General features: G+C 39.4%; 1 protein-coding gene and 1 non-coding gene across 2 annotated transcripts; one reads left to right on the top strand and one right to left on the bottom strand.

Annotated features, from left to right (window-relative positions):
- Positions 1-15671: 15671 nt before the first annotated feature.
- LOC145118255 (U6 spliceosomal RNA) lies at positions 15672-15776 on the top strand. The gene has a single exon (XR_013713215.1). It is a non-coding gene; the product is annotated as a U6 spliceosomal RNA (small nuclear RNA).
- Positions 15777-18635: 2859 nt separating this feature from the next.
- Positions 18636-20229, bottom strand: LOC145116831 (uncharacterized). Its single transcript, XM_079053147.1, has 2 exons — positions 19264-20229; positions 18636-18909 (listed from the first exon to the last, which is right to left on the bottom strand). Exons 1-2 carry the CDS (start codon positions 20160-20162, stop codon positions 18777-18779), a joined length of 1032 nt encoding a protein of 343 aa, XP_078909273.1. The 5' UTR covers positions 20163-20229; the 3' UTR covers positions 18636-18776.
- Between the last annotated feature and the right edge of the window lie 3949 nt (positions 20230-24178).

The raw sequence follows: 24178 nt of genomic DNA, 5'->3' as shown, positions 1-24178 counted from the left end.
TTCGTCAATCAAACTTACGACTCCAAAAATCTACTTTTGATTCCAAAATCGATTCAGTCACAAACTCGATTTCGAATAGGATTCTCATTATTTGATTTCGATTCAACAATTCAACAACAATCACTGAATCACAGCCAACAATTCAACTTTGACTTTTTGTTTGACTCTTCAATTGAATCGACTTCACAACATCACAATCAAAATTTTCAATCCATTTCATCTTTTCAATCGAGAATCGACACCAATATATTTCAATTTCAACTTGAAATTTTCGTTGGATTGAAGATCATAATTTGTGTGCGATGAACTATGACGAGAGAAAAGAATAGCTGAAAAAGTCGACTTCATGAACAGTGTTTGAATATTTTTGACAAGGCTTAAGGTGTTATGGATCAAATGAGTAGAGTATTTGATTGGGCTCGAAACACGGAACAAATAATCAGTGGATGAATCCATCATTTCAAATTTGGATTAAAAGAATAGATAAAAAAATATATATTGGATCAACAATGGGGCTCGAAACAAATTAGATCTAACGATAAAAAAAATCAATAATGAAAGCACAAATTGAAAATATGATTTGATTTGAATTTCGAGAAAACCTTAATCGTTCATCATCGGATCTTCATGAACAAGGTATTGATCTTAACATGAATTTTTCGGAATCCATTTGAGAATTTGAGAAACCTTCTTGATAATTCTTTTTCCATTTTCAATGGTCAAATCGATTATGGAAGATCTCGGTTCTTTGGTTGGACCAAGAAAATCTCCAAATTTCACATTGTACCACCCACGATGCATGTTGTACAATCCATGGAATTTCTTCACAATTTTCCAAGATCTAAATTCATCTTCATAACGAACTTGAGAATCTTCAACAGTTTTGGGTTTGGAATTCGAAATCACTGCAACATTTGATGATTGTTGTTTAGGAACCCAAATTTGCTTCATTGATTTCGGCTTCAAAACAATATTTGAAGAATTTTGTCTAGAAACCCAAATTTTCTTGTTTTTGATCTTCTTCTTCTTATTCATCTTTTTGGATCTTGAAGATTTGAATTCAAGAACAACTTCATTCTTCACAACTTGAACTTTGCACTTTATAATCAAATCTTTTGGAGTTTGATACATTTGAACTTCTTGGATTGAAGGTTTTCTATATGGCATCATTCCTTCAAACGCATCACAAGAACTCAAGCAATCATCGGTTTGAACTCCAATTGAACAAAAAACTTTCACCACTTCTTGAAATTCACATTGAATTCCTTTATCTTGAGCTTCAAGAACTTCATGAACATCTTCAACAAATTCAAGAGCATGAAGATCATTTGGGTCTTCAATAAGAGAAACATATTCATTTTTGAATAATTCTCTTTCTTTTCCTTCCTTTTGATTACCATACCAACATAACATATTCATGGAAATTTCAACCAAACTTTCAATCTTACCAAGAGGGTGAAATATCATTTTCCATGATCATCTTTCTTGTCTCCATAAGAAATCAAAGTTTCCCATGTAATAAACCCACATTTCAACAATAATCCTTAAAATTGCTTCTCATTGACTTTGTATTTGACATCTTCAATTATCACAATCCAAGAATCATAATCCAAACACACCATATTTGATCAATTAACAACAAGGATCACAAAAACTTGGATATTTCTAGAGAGAGAAAGTGATTATGAATGAAATCTCTAGAGAGAGAAAGTAATTTCGAATGACTTTCTAGAGAGAGAAAGAAAAATTGATCAAAATTCTAGAAAGAGAAAGTGATTTCGACATGAATTTTTAGAGAGAGAAAGTGAAAATCACATGAATTCTAGAGAGAGAAAATCGAATTTGAATGAAGATCAAAGAACTAATTCGACTTCTAGAATCAAAAACACTCTCAAAGATGAAGAACTTATAATAATTTGAGATTCATCAAATCATGTTGTTATCATGGATCTATTTCTTGAAGACTTCAAGCACACCTCAAGAACACCCGCTCTGATACCAGTTGTAGTGGCCCGGTTATGATGACCTATGCAGAATGTTAAAGATCAAGTGAATCAATCAATCATGAAGAACACAAAGAGTAAATAATTTGTTTAAGCTCTCATTAGATCTAGTAAGCTATTACAAAGTGGGTATGTAATAATTCTCTCACTAGACTCATCTCACAAATGGTTCTTCCATAAATGGGAGTTACTCACTTCCTATTTATAGGAAAGACTCAACCCATTACACATCACAAGAGGGTAAGCCACATCCGAAGGCATATACATGTTAGCATGAGCTGTAGAAGATACATGAAGCACCATAGTGTTGGGTTATACATTAGCAAAGTTTTACAAACACCAATGTATATTGATATCGTTTTAATAAAATTTGAGTGTTTGAAAGTATATTGATATAAATTTTAGTTCCTTGTACTTATTCTGTGTGTTTGAATGTATATTGATGTTGAATGGATTGTTGTTGGAATGAAGTAACAGGCTACATGAGAAAGACTCATACCCATACCCTTTTAAATGTTAGAAAGTAACAAAAAGTCCAAGTGGGAGAAAAGGTAAAATGGGAATTTATTGTTTTTTTGGGTTTTTTTAAGAAACGTATTGGTGTTTTCGATTTAAGAAACTTTGTAAAAAGATGCTTACCTTCTCAAGGCTACTGTTCCATTTTTCTTTATTCATCCTAGTTAGATTATTTAATCCTTACAACCTTATTCTGCTTATAGATTGAAGGCTTATGCTTGGGATAAATCTGGAACTTCTTCTATGCCACTTGGGTCCTACACCTAATTTAATCTATAAATCATTGTATTAGATTTACACATGTAAGACTAAGATATCAGTCTTGGTTCTTTTCTCCATGTTTTCAAAAAAAAGACCCTCTCTTACCACAAGTAGTCTAATATCGTCTGCAATTATTGCAAAAGTAATGTCCTTTGAAAAATCTATCAATTATAACAATACCATCCAAACATAGAGCACTTTTTTTGCTATAACTAGGGTAGATCTTTCAAAATATTAATAAGTTTCAGAATAAATAAGATCGAGCAGCAAATGTCAAACTCTATTAAAAAAAATTCCCTTGAGCACTACCAAGAACTCCTAAAAAAGATGACAATTTTACCCTCACATGTTAATAAAAACCTTACTACATAAAACATATTAGTAGCTTAAGAAACATTTCAAATCCAAAATCTCCAACATCGCACTCATCTTGGACTATTTACACATGTTTACCTTTTATTATTTTTGCAACTTTAACCATGTACTTGTAGAGTAAACTCCAATGGAATGGACACTGATCCTTGTGTTTTTCCTTTTGATTTCAACTTCAGGCATTCACCTGTATGGAAAACCATTTCCTTCAATCAGGAAATTCATAAACAAAAAATGAATCTGAACAAAACAACTGAAAATATCATCGATTTACAAAAGTTGATACTTGTTCAAAAACATTCCCATTGAGTATTAACAATCTTTCCATCACACACATATACAAATCAAATCACAAACATATATACAGATTAGATCGCTGATACATTCTTATCAGATCGCACACATACATAGACACATAAAGATCAGATTGCACACACATAAAGATCAGGTGTGTCACATACACATACAAATTAGATGTTTTATTGTTGTAGCTATATTATGCTTAGGGTTTATGACTCGAAGTTTGAATTTAGTTTCACTGAATCCTACATACAATTTGTTATCAATCTATCCCTTTCAATTGCATATATTCTCCATTCATTTAACAATATATAACCGGAAGAACCGGAGACCTTCACTGTGGCAAGAATAACCACATGGTTGCTTTGATACCATATGGTTCATATATAATTCTACAAACTTAGTTATTGCAATATCAGTTGATCATTTCTCATATACATTTTGTTAAACACCTTTAGGGCATTCTTCACTATTGATTTGTCACCAAAGAAATCCAAAATTACAAATATTTACATCAAAATCCATTTAAAAAACCAAGACTTCGGAACAAATTAATCAAATCTAATATCAAAATGTTCCCTGCTATGTTACACTTATAGTACATTTGTTCCTCAACATCTTTGAATCCTAAACGTTGATGATTTTCAAATAGAGAGGAAAATATTGAATACCATGTAACCACTGTTGATGTTGGTGACTTTTGAATCCAAGGGGGTGTTTGGTATTGTTTTTCAAAACAAGTTATTGGCTTATTGGCTTTTTGAAAAGCTAATAAGTCAAAAAAAAAGTGTTTGGCATACTCAAAAGTACTTTTCAGAATAGATTTTCCATTAGCTTCAAAAAAAACTTTTTAAAAAGCATGTAAAACTTGGCTTTTTGAAACTACTTTTGGCTTTTTAACCAACATAACTTCAAAAATCACTTTCTAAGCCAAACAATTTTTAACTTATTGACTTATTGGCTTTTCACCATAAAATCTGATCCAAACACTTTTTAAAAAACTCCTTTTACCATCACTATAAGCTAATAAGCACTTCTATGTAAAAGCACATTTAGAATTCACAAAGCACTCCCAAACATGTAACACTTGAATTTGGTAAGTTTTGTATTTAACCTCTATATTCTAAAAGTTTGCAAAATTGGTCCTTAAGCTAGCATGCGGCGCGTACTAGGTGGTAGGCTTAACGTACTAGCCTGATGCATGATCGCGGAGCCCATCCACGTACGTTGGGCGTACGTCGAGTACACATGGCGTACGTGAGTTTTAATGAAACCCTAAATTTTAGGGTTTGCACCCTATATAAACCTTATGATAGCCTCATTTGGTCATTTTTACCCAACCTCCATATCTTGAAAACCCTAACCTCGCCCTTAGCCCTTGTTTTGGTGCTTTTGAGCTCTTGTGAAACATTTTGTGTGTTTTTGTGGATCTTGAAGTGGTAGAAGAAGATTGAAGACTCATTATTTGGAGAAGAGCTTAGAGATCCAGATTTAGCTTCATCATTTCGTGACTTTTGAAGTATAAAGTCCATAACTTATCAACTCCTTGTAGATCTACTTTTGGGCTTGTTTATGGCTATGTTGGCCCCTTTTGGTTGGTCCTTCTGAGGTAAGGTCGTTTCAGAAGCTTAACCCTTTACATATGGACATTTTAAGGTCCATTATGCATAAAAATGCAAACTTTATGGTGTATAGGGACTCATGCATGTGTTAAGACCCTTTTTAAGCTCTCTTGAGATCTAGAGCCCCATTAAGCCATGCATGCACATAAAGTTGCCAACTTTACATGATAAATCATCTTTTGAGACAAGATTTGAGAGCATGGAGTAAGGACTGAATGGATTATGTGCTCATTGATGCGGGGTGACCAACTAGGGAGTACGTTGGGCGTGCAAGATAGTACGTTGCGCGTACTAGCCCCAGAGCGTGTACACTAAGCGTACGAGCTGAGTACGCCCCGTGTACTCAGTAGGTGGGCTTCGGGTTTGGGTTTCTTGGTTTTGGGCCATATTCGGACATTAGGGGATTGGGGCCTTATTGGGTTTCTATTTTGGGTTGATGTCATTATGTTGGATTATTTTGGTTGAAGGCTCACAATGGGTTTTGGGCCCAATTTGGAGGATTGGGTCATATTTGGTCCTTGGGTGACCATTTTTGGAATCGGGCCTTTTTGAGTAGCTGGTTTGGGCTTTCGCCTTAAGCCAAGTTAGGTAAAGGGTAAAATGGTCTTTTACCCTAGCTTAGACTCTTAGTGTGAGTCGGGATCCAATTATTAATTGGATGTTATTTTATGATGATAGCACGGGGATTGTCGGACCAACAGCCAGAGATTTATCTGTGAGATTCAGCAGACTGAGGTGAGTTTCCTCACTGTGTTTAGCGGGTCAAACACAGCAATGTCGGCCCATGGTTTATTATGTTAGGATGCTAAATGTCTGTGTGACTCTTGTATGTGTATACATTGGTATGTATACCGAGTGGGGCTCGATGTCGGGCGAGGCCCAATAACTGTATTATATGCTATTATCTTTGTGATTATCGCATGTGTTAGTATGATTATGTGTTTATATGATTATGTGTATCGGGCGGGGTCCGATGTCAGGAGGGGCCTGGTGATTGACATATCTGTAAACCGAGCTGGACGGGGACCGAAGCCGGGTGGGACTCAATGTCGGGCGAGGCCTGATGAAGGAAGGGGGCCCAGTATGTGTTTATTATGTATTGTATGGGGTATTTTAATGAAATCACTAAGCTTTGTGCTTATAGTTTTCAGTTTATGTTTCAGGTACTTCTAGTTCGAAAAGGAAGAGCCCATGATGATTGTAGAGCACACACCACCTTATTCCGCATTTTTTTGATTTACTATGATATGATATGATGTAGTGATATACTTTGGTCTATCTTGGTTGTATGACAATGTTTTGAATTACCGTTTTATTAAATTAAAAATAAAATTTGTGGGTCTTATTTTTGGGACGTTACAAGTTGGTATCAGAGCCTTAGTGTGAGGGATTCAGACATACTCTCGGGTGTGTCTGAACTCAAACTGAGGATTTTGTAAAAATTTTCAAAAAGGAAATGTTTTTAAAGAAAAATGTTTTTCTAATACAAGAAAGAGTGTGGTGCATGCAATCGACCGAGCTCAAGTAAGTTTTCCCATGATACCCATACGTGTTATTTGATATGATTTGATTTGTGAATATGTGAATCGCATGGTAGTTAAGGCTAAGAATCTGCTCAATATTTTCATGATAGAATCATTTGTATGCCTATCGTATGAGCTTATAGACCTGCATGCTAGTACTGATCAGTCAGTGATAGGATGGACTGATTATGATATGCTTGATTATGATTACTTGATGCTCAAATGCTGTTTTCTTTGTGCTTTTTAGGAGTTCTCACTAACATCAACTAGCTAGTAAGTGAATATGTTAAGTTGCATATTGCGGAAACTAAATAATTTTAGAATGTTAGGTTTTAACTATATTGCGGAGCTCTTGTCTGAGTCCAACCGTTGTAGTGTGAGACCTTTCATTCGAAGAATTATATGGTTTTGGTGATATGTAATTGTATTCATGAGATAGTTAGAGGAAGTTAGCGGGATTCCCTTCTGCAGCTGATGGCAGAGAGTGGTATTGAGTTTGCCCTAGGAAAACCTAGGAAGAGATTTAGTGTTGGGAGCCTTATCTTGATGAGGGATAATCGTATGGTTATAGAGTGTCTTGGCAAATTCAAGGCAATCCTTGAGGAAAGTATGTATAGATGTGGAAGGTAGTATGGACTCCTACTATTGGAAGTAGAGGATCCGTAATCGAGTCAAGGAAAGGTGCGATGAAACCTGAAAGCTTATAAGAGCATGAGATCCCTCGATATATATATATATATATATATATATATATATATATATATATATATGTATATATATTATGATGTGTATTCTGACGGTTTATACGGTCTCTTTTCAGTATGGTGACTCTTCGAGGCAGACCGGTTGGTAGTTCTGCTGTTGGTGAGAGCTCGGATTCAGGTTTTGGAGTCGGGCAGTTGGATGATCAGGCGAGGGAGTTCATTTCATTTGAGATTACGTGTTGCATTCTCGAGCATACTCTTGTGATCTTTGGTACGATCAAGGAGGGTATTGTGGAGCAGCTGGAGGAGCGTTTGGGCTCTTTTTATTCTGAGATGTTGGCCTTGATAGGGTCGCGTTCGTTAACCTTCAGGGTATTCCGAGCATGTGGGGCTCTGGATTACCACGGGCAGAAGGACCTAATAGTGAGTAGGCGATGGTTAGCAAATGTTGCTAACGCATTCCGCACCAGCAGTTGTCCCTATGGGGCAAATCTCATACTTACTTCCTGTCTTCTAAAAGACAGAGCTCGTGACTGGTGGGAGGTGGTAGGACATGCCTTAGGAGGAGAGGAAATTGAGTCCATTTCATGGGATGATTTTATGTCTATGTTCAGGGCTGAGTTTGCACCAGTGACTGAGGTGTAGCAGTTGGCGCAGGAGTTTCAGGATCTCCTCCAGACTACTGAGACGGTAGCTGAGATCACCGTGATATTTCGTGATAGGGTGCTTTTGGTTCCATAGTATGTGGCTGACGAGGAAATGAAGAAAGCGAGGTATCACGAGATGTTGAGGAGCGATATTTGGTAGTTTGTTAGCCGATCCAGTTGCAAGACACTGGAGGATATGGTAGCAAGAGCCCGAGAGAGAGATTGATATCGAGATGGAGAGGATCGGCAAGAGGCCCAAGGTTCAGGATTCGAGATCGAGGGGCCAACAGGGGCCGAAGCCACTGTGGGAAGTGCGGAAAGATGCACGAGGGACCATGCAGGGTGGGTGGTTCGGGCTGCTTCAAGTGCGGTCAGATGAGTCATTATAGCAGGGATTGTACGGCTACCACCACCAACCCAGGATTTGATCTGATTTGCTTTCATTGCAATTAGAGGGGGCCACAAGAAGGACCCATGTCCGAGTTTGGTTGCAGCAGGGCCGGTGTCAGCACCCGCTCCTGCGACTCTTTGGATCACTGACGGCCGCCAGGGCAAGGCGGATGCACCTGTGTTGAAGAGTAGGGCTTTTTTAGTTGACGACCGAGGAGGCTCGCGTGACACCTGATGTGGTGACGGGTATGTATCTTCTCCTTATCTCTTTATTGATATTGAATTTCTTGCTTATATTTATGTGTCTTATTTTAGGATCGTTCCTCGTGAATGGTAATTTTGTTTTGGTATTGTTGGATTCGGGGGATACCCGATCCTATGTATCGCTTGCGCTTAGCAAGAGGTTCGATGGAGCTCCGGGGGAGCTGGATTGTCCTCTAGATGTCGATACTGCAGATGATCGATCTGTCCGGGTAGCGAGGGTTCATCAGGGTTATCTTCTTCAGATGTTTAGTAAGCAGTATCCGATTGATTTTGTTCCCATTCCTTTGCGTGGGAACAAGATTATTGTGGGTATGGATTGGTTGAGCCCCAATGGGGCGGTGATCGATTGTTTGCAACAGTTAGTTCAAATTCGAACCCCAAGTGTGGTAGAGTTAGTGGTTCAGGGGGAGAGAGCTCAGCGTGGGCCGATCTTGTGTTCAACAACGAGGGTCAGACGCTATATTCAACAGGGTTGTTCCAGATTTGTCGCCTATGTTATGGATACCTGGGATAAGGGAAAGGCGACTGTGGATGATGTGCCGATTATGCGGGATTATCCTGATGTATTTCCAGAGGATTTGCCTGGGGTGCCTCTGGAGAGGCAGGTTGAGTTCAGGATTGATCTGATTCCAGGTGCGGCTCCGATAGCCAAGGCACCATATCGGTTGGCTCCTCCCGATATGCAAGAGTTTTATACACAGCTGTAGGAGCTGTTAGATAAGGGATTCATTCGACCGATCAGTTTTCCATGGGGAGCACCGATCTTATTTGTGAAGAAGAAGGATGAGTCTCATCGTATGTGCATAGACTACCGGGAGTTGTATAAGGTAACGGTGAAGAACCGTTATCCACTCCCGAGGATTGATGATCTGTTTGACCAGCTTCATGGTGCATCTTGGTTTTCCAAGATTGATTTGCGTTTGGGTTATCATCAAATGAGGGTTAGAGATGAGGATATGCAGAAGATGGCTTTCTAGAATCGTTATGGTCATTACGAGTTCGTGGTGATGCCTTTTGGGCTCACCAATGCTCCAGCCGTGTTCATGGATCTCATGAACCGCGTGTGCAGGCCGATGTTGGATTGGTCTGTGATTGTATTCATTGATGATATCTTGGTCAATTCCAAGACCCATGAGCAGCACGAGGAGCACTTGAGGGAGGTGCTGGAGACTTTGAGGAGGGAGAGACTTTTCGCAAAGTTCTCTAAGTGTGAGTTCTGGTTACGCGACGTGCAGTTTCTGGGGCACCTTGTCAACCACAATGGTATTCTGGTTAATCCGGCCAAAGTTGAGGTCGTGATGCGGTGGGAGGTTCCAAGGTCTTCATCTGATATTAGAATTTTCCTTGGTTTAACAGGTTATTATTGGAGATTCATCCAAGATTTCTTCAAAATAGTTGTTCCTTTGACTCGGTTGACTAAGAAGACGGTCACATTTTGTTGGGGGCCTGAGCAGCAGGCAAATTTTGAGACCTTGAGGTAGAGATTATGCGAGGCGCAGATCTTGACCCTTCCGTAGGGTGTTGATAATTTTGTGGTTTATTGTGATGCATCGATCACGGGTTTGGGAGCAGTGTTGATGCAGATGGGTCGTGTGATTGCTTACGCTTCGATGCAGCTGAAGCCTCATGAGGCGAACTATCCGACGCATGATTTGGAGTTGGGGGCTATGGTTTTTGCCCTCAATATTTGGCGACATTACCTATATGGGGTCCGCTATACTATTTAGACGGATTGCAAGAGCCTGGGGTATTTGATGGACCAGCCAAATCTGAATATGAGGCAGCGTTCGTGGTTGGATGTGGTGAAGGATTATGATTGTGAGATCCTTTACCATCCGGGGAAGGCCAATGTGGTGGTCGATGCTCTTATCCGCAAGGCAATCGCAGCTCCATTAGGGATATATGTTTGAGGATGACCGTGATTAGTCCGCTATTATAGCGGATTCGTGAGGCTCAGATCGATGCTATGAAGGACGAGCACCAAAAGAGTGAGCGTATCGTGGGTAAGGTGACTTCCTTTGATTATGATAGACGTGGGTTGTTGGCTCTTCATCGAAGGGTTTGGGTTCCGTATTCGGGTGGTGTGTGTTAGGTTTTTATGGAGGAGGCGCACAAGTCGAGGTTCTTTATTCATCCCTGGGCGACGAAGATGTATAGAGATCTTCATCCTGATTATTGGTGGCCCTGCATGAAGAAGGATGTGGCAAGGTATGTGGAGAGGTGCTTGACTTGCAGGAAAGCCAAGGCCAAGCATCAGCGACCTCACGGAAAGATGCAACTGTTGGAGATTCCCGTATGGAAATGGGAGGAGATCACCATGGATTTCATCGCAAAGTTGCCTCAGACTGCGCGCGGAGTGGATTCGATTTGGGTCATCATGGATCGGTTGACCAAGAGCGCACATTTCATCCCGATTCAGGAGAGTATGTCACACCCCCGAACCAGAACGGCGGAAACGCCTGGGGGTGGATGACTTTCATGTACAATATCATAACAAATGAATGGTAGTGATTAAAGCATTACAACCATCATATTGAATATTTAATAAGTTTACATTTAACTCAAAGCATTGTTCGATTGATATCAAATACGTATAGCAAAAATAAATAACATGACACGACGACGCCCCACCCTCTAAAAACTCTTTGATTACCTGTTTACTGATTTCCTTAGAATACAAGTGATTTTGAAAAGTGTTAACAATTAAGTTGGTGAGTTCATAAGCGTTTTGTAAGAGAATGATTTATAACTTTTTCGTGTAAAAATGATAGTGTATACTTTCAGAAAATCCAATATTTTCCTTAAAAATGAGTTGTAAGTCTTGAATCCAAAGGCAAAAAATGTAAGAAATGCCATACTGGGAAATAGTATTATGTAGTTTCATCTTTTCATAAAACTATTTGAATGTATGTTAACCTCGTAAACCAAATGTATTGTTAATACCCCATGAGAGTTATCATAACCATGCTAATGACTAGTTGGCCTGCTACGACGTAGGCGTCAGAATGTTATGACATTTTTCACCCTAGACTGGCCGGTCTAACTGTAGCTAACAGCTCAGGTGAGGGGTTGTCAATCCCGTATAGATCTATACACAAGTGTCACGCTCTCCCTACAAGAGACTCTGGTTATAATTCAGGACTTAGTGTGTACTCTGGTAGGTACGGTGAAGCCAAATGTCTCACAAAATTGTATTAACCAGCTTACGTGTACTGAAAACCCCTTTTACTTGTAAATAAATGCATTACTCTTCCATAGTGGTTACATAGTGTAAAAATAATTATACCTTTAAATAATTATATGTTTCTTTCGTAATCATAGTGTAGTGTTTGTGACTCCCAAACTATACCAATTATAGTTTAGTATGTTTGTTTGTTAAGACTATTTATATAAATACATAGTAGTTATCTTGTCTAGATGTTTTAAAAGATTATGTCATAAAAACTTACATCTAACACAAGTATGAGAAATTTGGTATGAAAATGTCCATTTTGAGCTTTTGCCCCGTTTTTAACGGTGTTTTTGTCAAGTTTCAACATGTATGGTCAAAACATCATATTTTTGGGTTGTATCCCACAAAATGGTGAAATAACTAGAATATAACCCTTTTTGTTAGAAAAACTATATGTTGGTAAAAAGTCTAGAAATCCTTGTAGTTTTGTAATCATAACTTTTCTTATGATTATATAACATAGTTAATGTTTTGTTTTTGTTAGTTTTGCATCTCAAAACTAATATATCATGAATAATTGTCTACAAACTAGTGATAACCATATTTCATGCAAATAATATTTTATATTTAACATAGAGATGAAACATGCAAGTATTTGTGGGATAAACCAAACTTTACTTGTACCCCCCCTCCCTTAAAACATGAAAAACTAAAAAATGTGGGGGTATGAACTCACCTTGAGTGTGGTTGTGGTTGGATAAAGAGATGATTGTGAAGATCTCCAAGCCTATATCACATGTGACTTCGGCCTAGCACCACTGAGATCACCTAGTGATTTCGAACCATGCACCCACCGAGATCACCTAGTGATTTCGGTCCATACACCAACTGAGTTCACATGGTGATTTCGGTCTAGGTACCAACTGAAATCACAAGGGTTTGGGTCCTAGTCGTTGACTTGTTGACTTTACTTGATTTTTGTTGGCTTGTTTAACTTCTGGTGGATCCAACATTGACAGTTGTCACAGAATATTTCTGCGGAGAAATTGACTGAGGTTTATATCAGGGAGGTTGTGTCACGACATGGGGTGTCGGTTTCGGTGGTTTCAAACAGAGATGTCCGGTTTACTTCCAGGTTTTGGAAGAGATTCCATGATGAGTTGGGTACTCGTCTCCATTTCAGCACAGGATTCCATCCGCAGACCGATGGTCAGAGCGAGCGGACTATTCAGAACTTAGAGGATATGCTTTAGGTGTGTGTTTTGGACTTCAGTGGGATTTCGGACATGTATCTTCCGTTAGCGGAATTTTCGTATAACAACAACTATCACGTCAGCATCGATCGACCTCCTTTTGAGATGCTCTACGGGAGGAAATGCAGGACCCCGATTTGTTAGGGTGAGGTCGGTCAGCGGGTTATGGGGAGTACCTAGGTGGTACTCAAGACTACTGAGTTGATACAGTAGGTTCAGAGTAGGTTCCAGTCAGATCAAAGTCGGCATAAGAGTTATGCCGACAGACGCCGCTCAGATCTAGAGTTCTAGGTGGGGTATATGGTTCTCCTGAAGGTGTCACCTTGGAAAGGTTTCATATGATTCAAGAAGAGGGGCAAGCTGGGCCCCAGGTATATCGGTCCTTTCAGGGTTTTGGCCCGGGTGGGCCGGGTTGCATATCGCTTGGATCTTCCATATGAGCTCAATTATATCCATCACACGTTCCATGTCTCTCAGCTGCGGAAGTGTTTAGTGGATGATTTCGTAGTGGTTCCATTGGAGGATATTCAAGTTGATGACCGCCTGAATTATGTTGAGAGACTGGTGACGATTCTTGACCGAAAGACGAAAACCTTGAGGAACAAGGTTGTTGGGTTGGTGAAAGTCCAGTGGTAGCATCGCAAGGGTTCTGAATGGACTTGGGAGCTGGAAGATGAAATGAGGGAGAACTTTTCAGAGTTATTTGGAGCAGCGAACTTCGAGGACGAAGTCTGATTCAAGTGGGGGAGAATTGTAACACTTGAATTTGGTAAGTTATGTATTTAACCTCTCTATTCTAAAAGTTTGCAAAATTGGTCCTTAAGCTAGTACGCGAGGCGTACTAGGTGGTACGCTTAGTGTACTAGCTTGATGCATGATCGCGGAGCTCATCCACGTACCTTGGGCATACGTCGAGTACGCATGGCGTACGTGAGTTTTAATGAAAACCTAAATTTTAGGGTTTACACCCTATATAAACCTTATGATAGCCTCATTTGGTCATGTTTACCCAGCCTCCATATCTTGAAAAGCCTAACCTCACCATTAGCCTTTGTTTTGGTGCTTTTGAGCTCCTATGAAGCATTTTGGTGTGTTTTTGTGGATCTTGAAGTGGTAGAATAAGATTGAAGACTCATTCTTAGGAGAAGAGCTTAGAGATCCAGATTTAGCTTCATCATTTCGTGACTTTTGAGGTATAAAGTCCATAACTTGTCAACTCCTTGTATAGATCTACTTTTTGGCTTGTTTATGGCTATTTTGGTCCCTTTTGGTTGGTCCTTGTGAGCTAATTTCATAAGCTTAACCCTTTAGATCTGGACATTTTAGGGGTGCCTTATGCATAAAAATGCAAACTTTATGGTGTATATGGACTCATGCATGTGTTAAGACCCTTTGTTAAGCTCTTTTGAGCTCTAGAGCCCCATTAAGCCATGTGTGCATATAAAGTTGCCAACTTTACGTGATAAATCATCTTTTAAGATAAGATCTGAGTGTATGAAGTATTGAATGGATTAAGTGCTTATTGACGTGGAGTGGCCAACTGGGGAGTACGTTGGGCGTACAAGCTGGTACGATGTGCGTACTAGCCCCAGAACATGTATGCTAAGCGTACGAGTTTAGTATGCCCCGCATACTCAGCATGTGGGCTTCAGATTTGGGCTTCTCGGTTTTGGGCCCATATTTGGACATTAAGGGATTATGGACTTGTTGGGCCATCAGATTTCTATTTTGGGTTGATGTCATTACTTTCGATTACTTTGGTTGAAGGCCTATGATGGGTTTTGGGCCCAATCTGGAGGAATTGACTATATTTGGGCCTTGGGTGACCATTTTTGGAATCACGCCTTTTTTAGTAGCTGGCTTGGGCTTTGGTCTTAGGCCAAGTTAGGTAAAGGGTAAAATGGTCTTTTACCCTAGTTTAGACTCTTAGTGTGAGACAGGATCCAATTATTAATGGGATGTTATTTTATGATGATAACGCAAGGATTGTCAGACCAACAACCAGAGATTTATCTGTGAGATTCAGCAGTCTGAGGTGAGTTTCCTCGTTGTGTTTAGCGGGTTGAAGATACCAATTCTGTCCCATGGTTTATTATTGTAACATCCCCCTCTGGCACGTATCACAATATTGTCCTCTTTGGGCTCCCACGCGAAAACTTCCCAGGGGTCACCCATCCCTGGATTGCTCTCGCCCGAGCACGCTTAATTGCAGAGTTCTTATGGGATTTATTGTCCTCGTGGCTTTAAAACGCGTTGTGATAAAGAAGGTATCAACACCCCTTATAAGGAAGATTTTTGTTCTCCTTCTAAGTCGATATGGGATTAGGTGCAACCCACCTTCACCCCCATTATAGGGTTGGACGTCCTCGTCGAACACTCGACCCATGCCCTAACCCTAATACCATTTGTACCATCCCTCTCTGGCACGTATCACAATATTGTCCGCTTTAAGTTCCCGACACGAAAACTTCCCAGGGGGTCACTCATCCCTGGATTGTTCTCGCCCGGGCACACTTAACTGCAGAGTTCTTATGGGATCTGCTGCCCTCAAGGCTTTAAAACGCGTTGTGTCAGGGAAGGTATCCACACCCCTTATAAGAAAATGTTTCGTTCTCCTTCCCAGCCGATGTGGATCGGGTGCAACTAACCTTCCAGCCTTCATCCGATAAAATTGGAACGATACAGAGAAGATTAGCATGACCCCTGCGCAAGGATGACGCTCACAAATTGAGAAATGGTATCAGAGCCAAGCATGAGTCGATGTGTTTGACGGGGATGTTGAAACCTATAATGGGGGATGAAGGCGGGCAGGTTAGCTGTACTTACTTAATCCCACATCGGTTGGGAAGGAGAACTAATCATTCCTTAAAAAAGGGTGTGGATAGCTTCTCTGTCACAACGCGTTTTAAAGCCGTGAGGGCAACATGTCCCATAAGAACTCTGTAGTTAAGTGTGGCTGGGCGAGAACAATCCAGGGATGGGTGACCCCCTGGGAAGCTTTCGCACCAGGAGCCCAAAGCAGACAATAATGTGATATGTTCCAGAGGAGGGTATTACAATTATGTTAGGATCCTATATGTCTGTGTGACTCTTGCATGTGTATGCACTTGTATGTATATCAAGCGGGGCTCGATGCCGGGTGAGGCCCGATGAATCTATTGTCTGCTATTATCTTTGTGATTATCGCATGTGTTAGTATGATTATGTGTTTATATGCTTATATGTGTATCGAGCGGGGTCTGATGTTAGGCGGGCCCTGGTGATTGACAGATTTGTAAACTGAGTGGGGCATGATGTCGGGCGAGGCCCGAGGCCGAGTGGGACTCGATGCCGGGCGAGGACCCAATATGTGTTTATTATGTATGGTATGGGGTATTTTGGGGAACTCATTAAGCTTTGTGCTTACGGTTTTCAGTTTCTCTTTCAGGTACTTCTGGTTCGAAAGGGAAGAGCCAAGGATGATTGTAAAACACACACCACCTTATTCTGTATTTTGTGATTTACTCTGATATGATATGATGTAGTGACATACTTGTTGGATTAGGTGTCTAAGCCCATAACTATAATTGGTATGTACTTGATTTTATTGTAGCATGGTCCTTTTGGGTTGCCTTCACTCTTGCAACTTGACAAGATGACTTTTGGAGAGAAGTTGAATTTATTGTTTGAAATAATAAATTCATATAAATGATTTATTAATATGTTATGAAAATAATATATTAATTGGAAATCATGTTGTTTAATTAATATTTAATCAAAAATTAATTTGGAATTAATTTTTGGGATTAAAGGAATTAATTAAAAGTATAGGGGCTGTTTTGCAAATAATTGATAGTTATGAAACTTGCCTCTTGAATTCCTTAGATAGGAGTGGACGAAAATTATAGGGTGGCCCTCTAAGATTTTCGTCCAAGGCCTTCTAATGAGGAGTCCATGGGCTGCTTAGGCCTTAAGCAGGGAATTAGGGTTTCCACCTGCAAACCCTAGCTTTGGGACTAAGCTACCTCATGCATAAAAGGGATCTAACCCCTTAGATTTTCGGTCATATGCCTAAGAACCCTAGTGGAGCCGATTTCTAAGAGTATTCCCTCCTCTCTCCTCTCATCCTCTTGCAAAGAGTGTTTGTGAGCCATTAGAGATGCAACATTTGAGACACTAACTACTAGAAAAATAGCCTTTTACGACGCGCAATGTGTGTCGTAAAACGCTCAGACGACGCGCAAATGCATGTCAAGGAAGGCCTTGTCATAACGAGAGACGACGCGCTTTTGCGCGTCGTCTATTTACGGCGGGGATGAGCTAGGGTTTTCAGCCGGTGGAAACAAAGCGGACTTTTTAATTTTTGGATTTCATTTCCCCCTTGGATGAAGCGCGCGTTTCATTAAAATTTATAAAGTGACATGGTTAGAAGACACACATTTTATTTAAGGTGTCCTCCGTGTTTTTTTTATTAGACACTAATTTTAGGGCACGCAAAAATGCGTGCCCTCTATGCTTCATATTTTGGAAAACTTACATCAATTTTTAGGGCACGCACAAATGCGTGTTCTCTATCAGCGCGTGTCATTGATTGCGCGTCGTAAAAGGCTGTTTTTCTAGTAGTGACTAAGCTTTCAAGAGTCAAGGATCTACAAGGTTTCTTGTTATTACTACATAACAAGTAAGGTAAACATCAAAACCCTTTTATTGTGTCATTTTCGAAATTATATATGCTTGTTTCTTAGGGTTTTCCTTTGGTATTCAATTTGCATGTTCAACTAGTGAAAAACTTAGATTCAAAGCAATTAGGGTTGCATGATCTCATATGTTGTAGTTATGCTCAAAACTCATCAATACTTTGGTCTATCTTGGTTGTATGACAATGTTTTGAATTATCGTTTTATTAAATTAAAAAAGAAATTTTTAGGTCTTATTTTTGGGACTTTACAAAACACCCCCCAAGATTGGGTTTTCAGGAAATTGTCATAAAGGTGTGGAAAGGAGAAAATCGATTTTTAATAGAGGAAAGAGGACGACCAGACGCACGGCGACGGAGAGGCAAAGTCAAAAAGCTTGTGATGGTTATTTGCTTGTTAAAACGACATAATATTAAATATTGGGTACCTAAACTTATATTCCTTCAAGAGTATATATATATATATATATAAACATATTATATTACATGGTATTTACGAAAGTAAACAAATCTTATTGCATTCTTTGAAAGAAAAACTAATTGCCCAAAGAAAAAATAATCCAAATGGAAATTATAACCGTCTCCGCATATCATGACTATTAGTATCATATTATCTTAAACGAAATTCCAATAAACACAAAACTGACCGTCATAATTGTCCAACAAACTAATATGAAATTCATATTTTTTTAGTAACAAATATCTTCCATTTTTTATCCAATATAGCTACACACTTTCATTTTTACCCATATTAGCAAATTTATAACATTTCCTTTACATAACAATCATAACAATACTTATGATTTTTCTCAAAACGAATTAATTACCAAAAAGAAACACTTCATGGTTGCCTGTTATAATAATTTGTACATGTCGATTAATGGTAAGTGGTATTTGTCAACACATTGCATATTTTAACATAACATGCTTCCGGAAAGAAATTATTTAAAGCAACCACCAAAGAGAAACTAATCATTGAAAAAACTATTCATCCCTTTGTAATTGTCGCCGTTGCATCGCACGGGTACAAGAATTAAAGAATTGGTTCTCAAATGGTCATACTTTTATCTAAATTTATTCTCCCTCAATATGAGTAGCTTTACAATCTTTGAGTGTAACCTCATGATCTTCATTGTGGTATTGATAAGAAACATTCTCTTCTTTAATTAAAGCTTTGTGATTTTCTTCGTTGAATAAACTCTCATCACTGAAAGGAAACAAAAAAATGTAACAAATTCTTCAAGCTAGGAAGAGAGCACCATATCTACTTTTAATAAGAGGGAAATACAAAAAGTGTAATATATCTTCATTGTTTTTACCAATCTATGCAACAATTAACCATTAATTTATGTCCTTTTGTGTAAATCTGATAAAAATGAAAAACAAATTAATAAATGTATTGCATCAAAACGGTTTAATTTATATAAATAGTTTAAAAAATGATAGTTTGTTACAAAGATGTCAGAGTTGTTGCAACTTAAAATGGTGAATAAAAGATAGAATCTTTTTGACAATTTAATTTATTAATATAAATTAAGCATTGAAAGGAATTCATTCAAACCTTGGTTCGTTTGTCTCTTTGAATTGGAATTTTTCTTCATGTGGTATATCATTGAGCAGAAGCGATTTGAAATCATCACATACTGAAGCATGTAAGGTCTGAAACGGTTGAGGCTTGACATCGAAGCAATTGCCAGACGACGGTGGCGAATCATCTACGGCGGCCCATGATTGGACCGGCACCACCACATTATCATCTCCCCAACCAGTAGTATCCTGTTTCCCTGAACCAAATTGATCGTGATCTTTTTGTTCATGTTGTTGTAGAGGTATGTTGCCTAGGTCAAGATCTAAACTATTTCGACGATGAAGACGATCGACGGAAGAATGAGACTCATCGCACAACTGTGCGTCGACGTCTGGATTGTTAACGAGATGAATATCGCAATCGACCTCATCAATAAGGATCTGATCATGATTAAATTGTGGTTGGGTTTGTGTGTGATTCTGCACAGCAAGTGTCCGAAAATATGCGAGCTGTTGAAGAACGATTTCAAGCTCGGTTCGTGAGATCTCGATTTGACGATGGAGTTCCCGGATGATTCGGTAGCATCCACCCACAGGGTCTTGAGCACGAACGTCGGATTGGTAGATAACCGTGCGCATGGCTTCGTCTTTCTGTGGTTGATCCAGGTGACGAATAATCTTCGTGATGTTGCTTACACCGAAGAGTTTATGAGCGTTTTGGAATTGACGTTGCCGATCATGAGGGAAGTAAGGAGCGAGAATGCAGTCAGGGGCACATTTCCGGCGTTGGTAACGGCAGGCGGCGCAGGCTTGGATGGTGGAGTTAGAACGGGTGGTGGTGGTGGTGGTGGTGGTTGTGGTGGGTGAGGGGAGGAGGCGGTGGTGGATGATTTTATTGTTGTTAGGGTTGTGGTTGTTGTTATGGTTGGTCATAATGTTCAAGGGAAATGAAATAAAAATGGAAAAATGCAGTGCAGAGCGTCTCCACCGGGGTTGGTGGAGGGGAATGGTGGTGTTTAATTTGTAATAGCGAAGAAAACGAGAGGAGGAGAAATGAATAGGTGGCGGTTATGGTGGTTATGGTGGTTACAGTGAGTGGCCGAGGGTGTGAGAGTGATGGTAGTACATGGAGGGGTACCTGGCCACGTGGCTTTCGTTTCTTTTTATGGAAATTACGTGTGTGGTTAGAAGAAAAGGTTGTGTTATTTGGACGAAAATATTCCTAAAGCTTTCTACAAAGGGCAACGAAAGAGATTCTAAATGAACGAATACAAACGTGGCGTCAATCAAAACTAGTTCTAATATGAATTTGTAGTTCTTCCCCTCTCACTTTTATTAAAGTTTCAATATCTTTCTTTATTTTTTCATCTCTATACTATATTTTGTGTTCTTATTTTACATTTTGTGTTCTTATTTTAAGAAACATAATAATACTATATAAAATTACTTTCTCAAAAAGACAACTTCTACATATTAACATAATACAATTTTTTTTATAAAATTAAACTCAAATAATAATCAAGTTACTAGTTTTGACTTTTTAATTTATTTTAGAGTAAATTAGACGCATGGTCCCTATTGTTTAGGGCAATTTATGTATTTGGTCTTAAACTTATTTTTTTAACTCGGATCATCCCTGTAGTTTGATTTTGTTGCATCTGATTGATGTAGAAAGACTATTATGCCCTTATGCATTTCTTTTTTAATTTTATGATATTTTTTAATCATTTAAAAAAACAGTAATCCAAATTCCCCGCCCATAAATTGGTCTGACTATACCCTTCACTTCTCTCTTTCCCCCTTTCTTCTTCATTGTGTCTCCTCCCTCCTTATACCCGGTCTCCTCCGTCACCACCGCTCTCATCCCCTTTTAAAGAAATATGGTACCCATGCTTCAACTTAGGTGAAGAGAAAACTCACACACGTCCGCCTCCTTTCCCCTTTGTAACAACCCAAAATTTAGAAAGATGTAATTTTAGACAATATTGACAAAAAAGGGAAATTTTGTCATTTATGATAAAAAAAAGATGAGAATATGAAGTTGTAACTTCATGATAATGGCCAAGACAAGTTTAAACCACTATAAGAGGTTAGATGGATTGAGTTCTAGAGAAATAATGCATGAGAAATGCATTTTTGGCCAAAATGGTAAAATTGGTATTTTTATGCTTTTTAGGCTAACTTCTTGACCTAATAGATTGGGATCTGAATTAATTTAGTGACATATGACTTAACAAACATGTAGAGCATGTTTCCACCTTCGCGTGGATATAAAGATCATCAAAAACGGATAAGAAACGAAGGATATGTGAGCGTTTGAAGATGGGATAAAAATGCCTAATGCTGGAATGATATCAGCAATGTACTTTGCTAATTGCCACATCTCACGACCTGAGCAAGATAGGCTCACGACGTGAGCATGATCAGAACATAAAAAATAAGATCTGTGAACGTTCTATTCCGAACCTAAACACCCAAACATGCCCCCAAGTGCAAAAAACACATACTTAAGCCCTGGGGGTTGATTTTTGAAGGGTAACTTGATTTAAACTTCAATTTAGTGAATCAAGGTAAGAATAATCATCTTTAATACATTAGATTTGGATTTTTGGCAAGATTTTTCATAATTGTGATGAAACCCTATGTAACGCCCTGTTTCGAATCGTTACTCATTTGGGTGTGGGTGATGAAATGTAGATGGTACGGGCATTCGAAATTGGTTTTGGTGCCAAGGGGGCATTTTGGGTAATTTGGCAGCGGGCCTTTATGGAATTTGGATTTTATGTTCGGAAACTTTAAGTCAAGTATGAGTTGATAATAGTGTTGAGCTTCTCGATACCTCTTCATGGATATAAAGATTGTCAGAACCAGAGTTGTATTGAGAAAGTTATGGCCTTCAGAATGAATTAGGGTTAGGGGAAAAACCTGGTATGTAGGGCGTACCATGCGAGTACGCGGGGCGTACTAATGCGAAATGAGTTACGTCATGCGTAATGAGGAGTGCGCGTAGCGTAGTGCGAAGCTGGGATCGGGATGCGAGACCTCGTACGCTGGGCATACGAGGGTTGGTTTGAAACCCTAATTTTTATGGATGTACCCTATATAAGCTTAATGTTAGTCCCTTTGGTTCATTTCTAAGCCAGCCTCCATACCCTAAAAACCCTAAATCGACCTTGTAACCTCTTGGTGGTGTTCTTGAGCTCTTAGAAGGTTTTTGGTGCACAATTTGCCCTTGGGAAGGAAATAAGAGAAGTTTAAAGTTGCTTGGCTTGATGGAGAGACTTTGGATCCAGAATCATCACCTTGTGGGGAAGCTTTTTGAGGTATCAAGTTTTCATCTTGGCTTGTGTATGATTAGATCTATTCATGGCTAGTTTATTGTGATTTTGGTCTCCTTTTTGGGTATATGGATTAGTTGGGTTGTTTAAGGGTTCATCCTTCCAGATCTGAGTTTGTTTTGGTATCCTTGAGCATAAATGTGCAAGCTTTATGTATTTTATGGAGTCATGCATGCATTAAGTCAATCATTAAGTCCCTTTTAAGCTTAAGATCTTCTTTTAGCCATGTGTGAACGTAAAGTTGGCAACTTTACGTCATAATCCAGCTCAAGGAGGTCAGATCTGTGTTTTGGAAGCCTTGTCTTAATGGATTAAGTGAAAATCGAGTTTGGGATGAATAAGAGTGAGTATGCTGGGCGTACAAGCAGGTAACCTTAACGTACAAGACTTCAAGCGAGTACGTTGCGCGTACGTGCCAGTACGCCCCACGTACTCTGTCTAATTATGCTTGGTGTGTTTGGGCTTCAGTTTAGGCTATCTTTTGGGTTTGGATTGCTTGAGGCTTTTGTTGGGCCATCTGTAATCAAGTGTTTGGATTGGGGAAAAGTTAATGGGCTTTAGGGTAAGGCCCATGTAAGGGTTCGACCCCAATTTGGAAAATTGGGCCATATTTGGGCCTTAGATGTTTATTTTGGATTTTGGGCCTTTAGTCATCTAGTTTGGGCCTTGGCTTTGGACCAAGCTTGAGGAAGGGTGAAAAGGTCTATTACCCTAATTTGGACTCATAGGGTGAGTTAGAGGCTAGATATTGATCGGTTGTCATTGTAGTATTTGATAGCGCGTGGATTTTAGCGGATCTGCGGTCAGAGATTATTCTTGGGATCAGCTGTTGATGGGGTGATGTCTTGATATTGACAGTTCGTACTCGGTCTAATTGCGCTTGGTGTGTTTGGGCTTCAGTTTAGGCTATCTTTTGGGTTTGGATTGTTTGGGGCTTTTGTTGGGCCATCCGTAATCAAGTGTTTGGATTGGGGAAAAGTTAATGGGCTTTAGGGTAAGGCCCATGTAAGGGTTCGACCCCAATTTGGAAAATTGGGCCATATTTGGGCCTTAGATGTTTATTTTGGATTTTGGGCCTTTGGTCATCTAGTTTGGGCCTTGGCTTTGGACCAAGCTTGAGGAAGAGTGAAAAGGTCTTTTACCCTAATTTGGACTCATAGTGTGAGTTAGAGGCTAAATATTGATGGGTTGTCATTGTAGTATTTGATAGCGCGTGGATTTTAGCGGATCTGCGGTCAGAGATTATTCTTGGGATCAGCTGTTGATAGGGTGATGTCTTGATATTGACAGTTCGGGGATCTGTCAGCCAGCAGCCAGGGATCGTCTGTATGATTCGGCAGTGCGAGGTGAGTTTTCCTCACTGTACTTACGGGTCGAAGGCACCAAGGCCGAACCTTTGGATTCGATATCCTGTTATGCATGTTATTATACTGTAGTGATCTGTTAGATCGGTATCCCGGTATATAGGATGATGTTATGCTTAGTGATCTGTAGATATGCTCGATTGTCTGTTGACTAGTTATATGTTGATTGATGGTTGAGGTTTTACTACTATGTGCGTGAGCCAACAGACCAAGGGTATTCCATCCTGAGGATGACTGGACCCGTTTT

The sequence above is a fragment of the Lactuca virosa genome, chromosome 5 (genome assembly GCF_052849685.1).
Source record: "Lactuca virosa cultivar CGN04683 chromosome 5, Lactuca_virosa_CGN04683_v6, whole genome shotgun sequence".
NCBI classification, from domain to species: domain Eukaryota; kingdom Viridiplantae; phylum Streptophyta; class Magnoliopsida; order Asterales; family Asteraceae; genus Lactuca; species Lactuca virosa.
This window is presented reverse-complemented; position numbering and strand designations above follow the sequence as displayed.